Source organism: Malurus melanocephalus, unplaced genomic scaffold (assembly GCF_030028575.1).
Source record: "Malurus melanocephalus ecotype Western Australia unplaced genomic scaffold, MMel_1.1 scaffold_900, whole genome shotgun sequence".
NCBI lineage: Eukaryota > Metazoa > Chordata > Aves > Passeriformes > Maluridae > Malurus > Malurus melanocephalus.
This window is the reverse complement of record NW_026624132.1, coordinates 12,596-21,978: the sequence shown is the minus strand read 5'-3', so window position 1 is coordinate 21,978 and position 9,383 is coordinate 12,596. Positions and strand designations below refer to the sequence as shown.

Genomic DNA, 9,383 nt, shown 5'->3' with positions numbered 1-9,383 from the left:
TCTGGAAAAACCAGGGAAATTTAGTGTATTTTGGTTCCATCCATCACTCCTGTTTTGAGAATCACACCAACAGACCCAAAATTAATTTTCCAYCAAAATGTCAGAAATATTCTTTAAGTCTTTTAATATAAATAAGTATGAAAAAGCTGAGGGTGTTACAGATGATATGAACAGAAGCATTTTAGGGAGTCAMAAAATCTTTTATTTATGGTGAACTGGCTCTCCTGGTTCTGAATTCATAGAAGCTCTTTTGTTCAAAGACAAATACTTTGAGAATAGAAAAGGCACTTAGTCACAACAAACAAACATTTAAAAACTACAATAAATGGCACAAATTCCTGACCAGACATTAAAAGGTTATAACAAGAGGCAGGTCATTAGTTTCCCTATATATAGATAAAAATCTATATATAAATTTTTGGTTAACAATAGCTTTATGTCTATTTTCACATTTTCCTACTCCAATATATTGTAAAAATTTGTAAACAGATAAATATTTTTCTTTTAGAGGTTATTCTAAAGCATGTGCACAAAAATAAGGTATTTTGGCACCTTCCAGCACAGTGTCCATGTAAACATTTCCTCCTTTACAGCACAACCACCACCAAACTCCTGCAGCAATTCCTTTGGTGAATCCCTCGGGCTGCTTGGGTGGGGTGAGATCAATACCTGAGGCTCCGAAATTTGGGTTTCCTGAGGCTCAGCATGGGCTGTTTGATGGTGGGTTTGTTCTCCAGGAGCAGAGCTTCTGTCTCCGTGGTTGGGAACCTGCTCTCGTAGATCTGGGGATATTCCTTCTGGAACTGCAGCACACACAACACCAGTTACCAGAAAATCCCAAATTCCACCAAAAAATCCAGCTGTGCCAGAGCACACCCCATGCCAGTTGTGCCTGCACAGCTGCCTTCCAGGAATTCCTTGGATAAATGGATTTTAACCAACAGGGAGCCACAGTTCAGCCTGTTTTGGAAAGGTTCTTCCAGGAAAGATTATTGATTCCATGAAAATGAAAATACCTGGAATCAGAAATGTGATTTGGACATTTTGCCTGTTTCCCATACAAGGCCTCAGGAAGGGATGAAAAACTGTAAAGACATGTGGCCATCAGCCAAACCTTTCCACTTCTAGATTCAACCTTTGTAATTTCTGCTGTTGACACAACTGGGACCTAACATGTTAGAAAGTAATATGAATTTTGTTTTTTTCCAGAAATTCCCAAATTTTCTGTATCAAGGAGAGTGTGTCCAGCAGGCCCAGGGCAGTGMCCATCCCTGGGCTGGCACTGCTGAAGCATCTCCAGTCCTGGGCTCACTTTTGGGCCATTATTTCCTTTCTCCCCTTCCCCTGCTGCTGTGGATCATTCTTCACTCTCACTTACTCCAATTTTCCCTCAACTTGAATTATTATTCTTTACATACAGGAAGTTTTCATGATCTTGAACCAAACCAGGCTCACTTTAAMAATGCCCAGAAAGTTTCCACAACACATGGAAGTCAGAGGGGCACCAAAGCCAAGCGTGCCTGCCCCGAAAAGCTGCTTGTTCAAATGGGAGTCACAAGACTTGCTTAGGAGATTCCAGGACAAGTACAAAACTATTCCATTGGGCAGAAACGCTTGCCAAAAGAGAGAAAAACCCTCCAGGATTAAATCCTGCCAGAAYTGTTGTGTTTCAGCCTTACTATTAGGCAAGATGTTGGTAGGCCAGAGAAGTGCATGATAATCTTGAGCACTATAAATGTTACAAAACACAAAGCCAAGGCCACCAAATGAATGTTTCAGGAATGTGAACGAAGAGAATTTCGTCTCCTAAAGCCAAAAACTTCTTGCTTTTAAAACCTATTGAATTTGAACCCACCTATGGCATGTTAATGTGAGCCCTTCCCTCACAAAGGCACTGCAGAAGCAGATGAAATCCCCTCACTTGTCCCTCACCTGTTTTAACTTTTTCTTTTTGTCCTTCACAGAGAGATTTTTATCCTTGATGATGTTCTCCARGAGCTCTGCCACTGCAGCCTGTGAGGTGGAGATCTTTTGTTCTTCAAACTCCTGAGGAGTGATTTGTTTGCAGTAGGAATACGTTGGCAGAATGGCACAAATTTCTTCTTTTTGCTCTTTGCACTGAAARGAAAAGGGCTCTGCATGAACTCAACTGATTCTGTACTGTTGGGTAAGTGAACACCCACTGACACAGTGCTGCAAAGCATTATAACAATTAATACCTGTACATTCCAAATATTCTGGGTTTATTTGCATTTTCCCACCTTCAGAAGTAACAATTACAAATGAATTTAAACTCTTCTTGTGGCACCAACCTGAGCCAGCTTCAGGTACTCGAGRTGATCCCTCACTGCAATCTGCAGGTAAGTTGGGACTTGGAATATTTCCTGCTGATGGTCCATCAGGAAGGAAACCAAGCGTGTGGAAAGCAGCTCATCCAGGTCTCCCTCCTCTGCACAGCGCAGGACACAGCGGGAAAACGTCTGAATCAACTGGAAAAGTTCAGCACAGCTTCAGTGCACACAGCTGGGGCATTTATTTGCCTTCTCTCCACTCTACAGTGGTACAAATCCTCCAAAACCAACTTCCAAGTATGGCCACGCAAAGAGGAAAAGCCACAGTGGTTCCCCCATCTGAATGAAAAGTAATTTTTTTTGCATTGAACAGAGCTTTCCATTAAAAATACATTTTACAGTGGTAATAAAAAAAAAAAAAAAAAAAAAAAAAAGCTTAACCTATAGAAAAATTACATCTTCACGGAATTGCAGAATAGAATTCTGGAATGGTTTGGGTTGGGGCAGGGATACCTTCCACTATCCCAGGCTGCTCCAAGCTCAATGTCCAGCCTGGCCTTAGACACTGCCAGGGACCCAGGGGCAGCCACTCTGGGAATCCTGTGCCASGGCCTGCCCACCCTCTGAATAAAGAATTTCTTCCTGTATCTAATCTAAACCTAATCTTCAACTGGCCATCTTGACACAGAGGTGATTCAAGCCTGCAGAGCCAACTTAACCCAGACCTAATGCACTGCAGGATTAAACTGGAACAAGRTGGGCTTTGAGGTCCCTCCCAACCCAAACCAGCCYRGSATTCTGGGGGAGAAATCAGCCTGAAGAACCATCTGCAYTCTTTTAAGAAGAGCTTTTCCTTCTCTTACCAAGGACCTGGTGCCCATGGCATCGTGCAGCCGTGGCATATCCACATTGCCACTGATCCTGGCCATCATCCTCAGCAGCAGCTGCAGCTTCCTGCGGTTCGGGGGTGGCAGCAGCAAACAGCAGATCTGCAGAGCTTCCACTGCAATCGGTTCCAGGTGAGGCTGCAGGAGATCTACAAGTTAATTACAAAGAGAGCTGCAATTAGGGTTTGAACCAAATTCCAGCATATTTTTACCTCAGTACCAAAATTGTTCTGATTTTGCAATGTGATAATATTTATGTTTCAGAGAAATCAGCTGTAATACAGTAGAGAATGTAAAGGTCTTTGTGTGGTCATCTTCACCTTCATTATGGTACAATTAGGACCACAATACAATTAAGRAAYKACACTAAATATTCCCARAAGTATTTCCAGARAAYAATAYTTTAAAGAGCAGAAAAATACAMCTCCTCCAACAGGCAGGAGTGTGCMRACTCCCTGCCTCCTCCATCACTTACCTGAGCAGAAAGGCCAATCACCGACACCTCCATACTCCAAAGATACTACACACTACTATTTGTTAGCAAAGCTACAGCAATTTAAACAATTTAAACAGCAGATTTAAAGAAAAAAAAATAAAAAAATCCATGTTCTATGGCTATCCAGCAGCAGTGGCAGAGGTGAGGGAAGCAGGGGTTAGTGAGGCCACACACAACATGCAGCAGYGAGCCCTTACTTGTGGCAGGCAGCACACAAGGGGAGGGGGGGGCAGAGCACTGGGACAGCTCCGTGCTGCTCCTGCACAGCCTCTTCTGGATGGTGCTGGCAGTGCCCTCGGGCCTGATGGCCACGCAGGGRCTGCCTTGTCCTTGTCCCCAGGGCTGGGGCCTGGGTTTCACGGTGATCTCAGCAATGGGTCTGTTGATGGCYGTGCAGCTGCGGGAGCTCCTCTTGCCCAGCAGGCTGAGGGAGCRGTGAGTTCCTGTTCCCTCTGATCCTCTGCCATCCCACAGCTCCTCAGCCCGGGGGGAAGGGGCAGACACTCTCCTGGTGCTGTGAGTCTGTGTTGGACCTGAGTTATCCCAGCCCAGCTCCAGCACTGAACCCCTTTCATGCTCTTCCAGCAGAAGTTTTCCACTTTTCGTGATGGTGTTCACACCACCTCCCCTGAAAGAATCAGGTCCTCCTTTATTACACACACTTGGAGCAGCTCCAATTCTTTCCAAGGAGCAACACCTCTTCCTAAACACTCCAGGTGGATCTTGTCCATTCCTGAATCCTGCAAGATTCTGGCAGCTCCCTCCCATCAGCTTCCCAGCACTCCTTTGCTGATGTGTCACTTCACGTTTCTGCCATTTCTTTCCACGTTGGTTTTGGGCATTTGGCTCTTCCTCAGATGTCCTGGAAGCTTCACSTTCCTGCTCATCAGGCTCTTTGAGGAGCAGGCTGAGGAGAAGACACTCAGTGGACTTGAAAGAGTTCAAGTGCAGAGTTTTTGGAGGCTGAGGGTCACGTTTCTCCTCTTGGACAGAGTGTTTTCCACTGCCCAGATCTGGAATTGGGATGTAGCCACACATAACTATCAGGGAATGAAAGAGATGTTAAAGATGCAAGTGGTGTGAAAATGAACCAGTTCAGAGAGCTGCTAACTGGGCAGAGAGACAATAAAGCTAAGATATTAATTAAGATATTAATTAAGAAGACTTTAGTTCAGTCCCAAAGCAATTTAACAAGGTAACTGCAACCAACATGCAACAGGAACAGGCAGAAYAAGCACATTTTTGTAAGTTATTAAATGTTTAGAATGTGAGCTCAAACAGCAATTTAAATGGGAAATCATRAGACAGAACTACATTTTAATTAACACTAATCTAGAATGGAGCAGTGATGATCCTCCTCAGATTCCAGCTCCCACGCAGATCAGAGGGCCAAGCTCTGCTCTGAATCACACATTTGGCCCCCAGCTGCTCTAAACTCCCAGCTTCCCTGATGGCTGCTAAATTCATACATACCTAAGATGTTAACAAAGAGTTCATAGTATTCAAAAGTAAGCAATGGCTCAGGAAGACTGAGAAAATAATCAGCAACTGTTCTGAACACRTCCCGCTCAAACCCACTGTAGGTGCCTTGGCTCATGTCATTGTTCCTGGGCCCTGAAAAGAGGGGAAGAAAGGAAATTCACACCAAAAATTCCCAATTCCATTATAAAATAACTTTCTGAAAATCAAGCTAAGTTTATTCTTGTTKCACAAGCAAAGAATCGTGTCAGCAATCCACAAATATTGTATTTGGCACAATTTGTAAGCAGAAAGAGTGTGAGAGATTCCAAGCAGCCACTGAAGAGATGAGCTCAGTTCTGTTCCACACCAAGACAATAAAAAAAGAAAAACTAATTTGTGATCTTTATAGGTTCTTCAGCAAAATAATAACAAACTCTTAATATATTCCTTCATTTCCAAAGCACAGTGATCCCAGTTCTCCCACAGGGAKTTCAAGCTCCTTGAGCAAAAGGAAACTCAGCACATGGAAAAAGAGCTCATTATCTCTGGTTTCATTTGAGAGGCACTCATTAATTTACAGCTGACTGTTAAAAACCAARGAAAATTGATCTCCCCAGTTTAATGTAAAACGTAAGGAATGTTCTGGTCCAGTTCAAAGCCAGGGACTGGAAAAAGAAAGTCCCTTTCACTMCTGAAAAGCTGCATTAGAGAAAACCACACACAGATTTTGCCCAATTTCTGAACYGAAACATCACAACTGATTTCACACACACAAATATTTCGCTTTCAACTCTCCAAAGAAGTTTCTGGAACTTAAAAGCTCTTTGGTGACTTACAGTAGGCCAAGCACTTCATAGCTGACAGCACCCAGTGAGGGAGGTCTTCTGAAATAGAAACAAATAAGGGCAGTATTTAAACATGAGCAYAAATAATTAATAACTAATAAGGGCTCAGATGTATTAATTAACACCTCAAGTACAAAAGATTAAATTTCAAASTGATTTTAAATACTGCTACACATGTAATTGTAATAGGATAAAGGGGAAGGGGTTTATGATGAAGGTGGGCAGAGTCAGATGGGAAATTGGGATGGAATTTTTTGCTGTGAGGGGCTGGGATGGAATTTCCWGAGAAWSTGTGGCTGGYCCAYCCCTGGAAGTATCCAAGGCCAGTTTGGAACAACCTGGGATAGGGARAAGTGTCCCTGCCCATGGCAGAGGTGGAATGAGATGGGATTTRAAGTCCCTGAGCTGTGCTGCAGTTTGGGGAAAAAAAGCGGAAACAACAGACTGTGAAATAGATGAATTWTTWAATTATTATTTATAAATAAAGAATMCTGAAGCAAAATCTGACCTGCTTTGTCSTGCAGAATCACCACCCCGTGTTTGCTGGTGTTGCTCATGTTGTACATGACAAACTCAGGAACAATCTGGGCTGGCTGCAGAAGCTCCTCCAGCGAGGGCAGCCCCAGAATGGTTTGCAAACTGGGGGAGGAAGGGAACAAATATTTGCAAGGAATGAAGGAAAACAAGTTCTTCCTATATCTAKTCAAAAACTCTTGATAACCAAGGAGCTGTTTAATAAATTCTCACTTCCAGGACAATTTGAGGACATTTTTCCCYGGGACAAACAGCAACAATCAGCAAGGATTTAAAATGGTATTTAAAATATATTTCAGCAATAGCACATAAAAAACTCCTTAAAACCATCCACTGTTAACAAATACTTTAGCAAACCTGTGTAAACATTAGTAAAAATATTCTATTTAAAACATAGTTTTAAAAATTAAAAGCMAATTGCAAAAGCTTGATTGGGCTATTTCATACTTAAATGAGAAGGTGSTTGGGTAATTCATCACTTACTGTATCATGATGATGTTTTTCCATGTTTCTTGCACATATTCCTGGCTTATTTCCCTCCTCTGCAGTGTGTCTTCCTTCTTTTCTTCCATTCCATCAGGTTTTGGTCTTGGTAAGTTTTCCTGAAAATGAGTAGTTTATACTGTAAGATAAACAAGCCTCTCAAGGCRATTAAAAATTAAGTAAAAATTAGAATTAGAAGAACAGAGCATTCTGTGGAACATTAAATTCCTTCAGCCTCAGCACTGAAATCGAAGCACACAACTAAAAAGCAAAATAAATTTGAGAAAAACCCTGATCAAYCCCAAAATCAGCAATTTAAAAGRTAAAAAYCTTTACATTTCRAATCCAAATGTATTGGTAWGTGAATTATCCTCCTTTAGGACTAGAATCTACATTCAGCATTTATGCACACACACAAATATCAAATTAATTGAAATCCACACACATCTTTTCCRAAAAGCTGACCAATTAAATGATTTGTGCCTTTTATTTATCCCCCAAAAATATATTACATTTATGTTAAAGATATATGRTGCAGGTAATTTCTAGAACCTCACCTCCCAGCTTTCCCAATACTTTAAAATCCCTTAGCAGGGATAATTCTGCACTGAGAACAAATAAAACCCAAAACAAAATAAAAACCCCTTCCATAAAATTAATTTCTTATTGTTTCTTAATTCCTTAAATCCAAATTAATTCTCAAGCTGGAAGGGAAGATGCCACAACAGAACAGTGCCATGAAAACGACTTTAGTTTTGCTTTTTAAAGAATAAAGGCAATAAAAGACARCTGCAATTCTGTAAAGAACAGAAGTGATCACCAGAGACTGCAGGAATTCCTGCTTTTTCAAAGGCCTCTTGGATGAACTGGGCAGTTTGAAAAGTTTYCCTTTGTCTCCAGACAAGTTTTCCAAGTTCTCCCTTGGTGGGCTTGGTAGAGGTTTAACTGGAGATGTTGAAGGAAATCTGTAATGAATGGGAGAGATGTTTAATACATATAAAATCCATTTGTAATCAAATAAATTACTTGACAAAACAAAACTTATGATTCCGTACGACTGTGAAGAGTCCAGGAAATTAAGAAGGAAAACACTGATTTTCTTAATTTATCATACGATAAATTAGCTTTGGGCTGTTTTTCTTGATGCCAAARTCAAGCTGAAGATGTTGGCACAGCCTGAGCCCAGAATGTGAGAAGTGAGGGCCATTAATACCTTTAATTTCAGAGCTCTTTGGCTCTGTTTCCCACTGAGCCTTTGTGTAAAAGGTCCAAGAGAAGCAAACGCAGCAGGGAGCTGCTACAAAACACTCTGGCTCTGCTCCAAAGCAATGGAGTACAGCTTAAATTCCAGCAAAACCTTTGGATCGACAAAGCATTGACACACACAGGAGCGAAGGAAAACACTGCGAGGAGCAGACCGATGCTAACAATTCAATTTCGCCCAAAACGCTCCACCCAAAGCAAATTATTTTTGCAAACCTGATCATTTTTAACTAAAATCCTCAACAAGAAGAAACAAGGAACGGTTTTAATCTCAATACCTGTACAGAGCACCGTTGTCCTCCAGGTTTTCCGCTCCCCACCTGCCTTTGACATCCTCGATAACGTGGTTTTTGAGGAATTTCCGCAGCAGCTGCACGGTTTGCTGCCGGGTGACATCGGGCCCGAAGCTGCTGTTGCTGCGGAGCACCTGGTGGAGCCAATCGGCGGCTTCGGCGGCGGTGAAACAGCTGCCGTGAGTGCGGAAYCGCTGCCGGTGCCGCCGCACGGGCATCCCCGCTCGGAAATAACGGGTGATCTCGTTCCACTGCGCGGTAAAAGGAGCAATTAATGGCATTAAAAATAATGTCCCGAGCAGCGGCGACACGGGGCGGGGGGGCCGTATGTCGTGACAGGGAGCGTCCCTGAGGGCCCACGTGTGACCCACGCACCGTGGAAGAGGACAGGAGGTGTCCAGGTACCCCCATGTCGCGACAGGGAGCAGTGTCCCCGGGCACCCACATGTCGCGGTATCGGGCAGTTTTGAGCATCCCGATGTCGCGATAGAATCCCGAGGGGCAGAACCACCTCCCCAGCGCTCCCACGGGTGACACCGGCGCCCCGCTCCCCCCGCAGCAGCCGCTCCCCCGGGCCGGCCCGCAATGTGCCGGTGCCTCAGCAGCCCCGCCCGGTGCCTCACCAGCCTGGTGGCGCGGTACGGTCCCGGTCCCGGTCCCAGTCCCGGTCCCGGTCCCGGCCCGGCCATGGCGGCCCCTCAGGCGCGGGGAGCGCAGCGCCCCCTGGCGGCCCCGCCGCGCGCACAACGGCCACCACCCCCGCCCGCCGTTTGAATCCGCGGGCGGCCGCTGATTGGCCGAGACAGGGGCGCGAGGCGCGTGACGTCACT

The 9,383-nt window shown here is 44.0% G+C and overlaps 1 protein-coding gene across 5 annotated transcripts; it reads right to left on the bottom strand.

Annotated features, from left to right (window-relative positions):
* Positions 1-402: 402 nt before the first annotated feature.
* Positions 403-9,276, bottom strand: DEPDC1 (DEP domain containing 1). Of its 5 annotated transcripts, none has more exons than XM_057386007.1 (12): positions 9,177-9,276; positions 8,539-8,804; positions 7,818-7,962; positions 6,998-7,116; positions 6,489-6,619; positions 5,972-6,019; positions 5,148-5,288; positions 3,872-4,714; positions 3,155-3,327; positions 2,313-2,489; positions 1,933-2,118; positions 403-803 (listed from the first exon to the last, which is right to left on the bottom strand). In XM_057386007.1, the coding sequence occupies exons 1-12, from the start codon at positions 9,240-9,242 to the stop codon at positions 663-665; spliced, it is 2,436 nt and encodes an 811-aa protein (XP_057241990.1). In that variant the 5' UTR covers positions 9,243-9,276; the 3' UTR covers positions 403-662. The 5 variants fall into 5 exon arrangements, with proteins under 5 accessions (XP_057241990.1, XP_057241988.1, XP_057241989.1 ...); XM_057386005.1 differs by lacking the exon at positions 9,177-9,276 and adding an exon at positions 8,929-9,117; XM_057386006.1 differs by lacking the exon at positions 9,177-9,276 and adding an exon at positions 8,929-9,117 and having other exon boundaries at positions 3,872-4,687.
* Between the last annotated feature and the right edge of the window lie 107 nt (positions 9,277-9,383).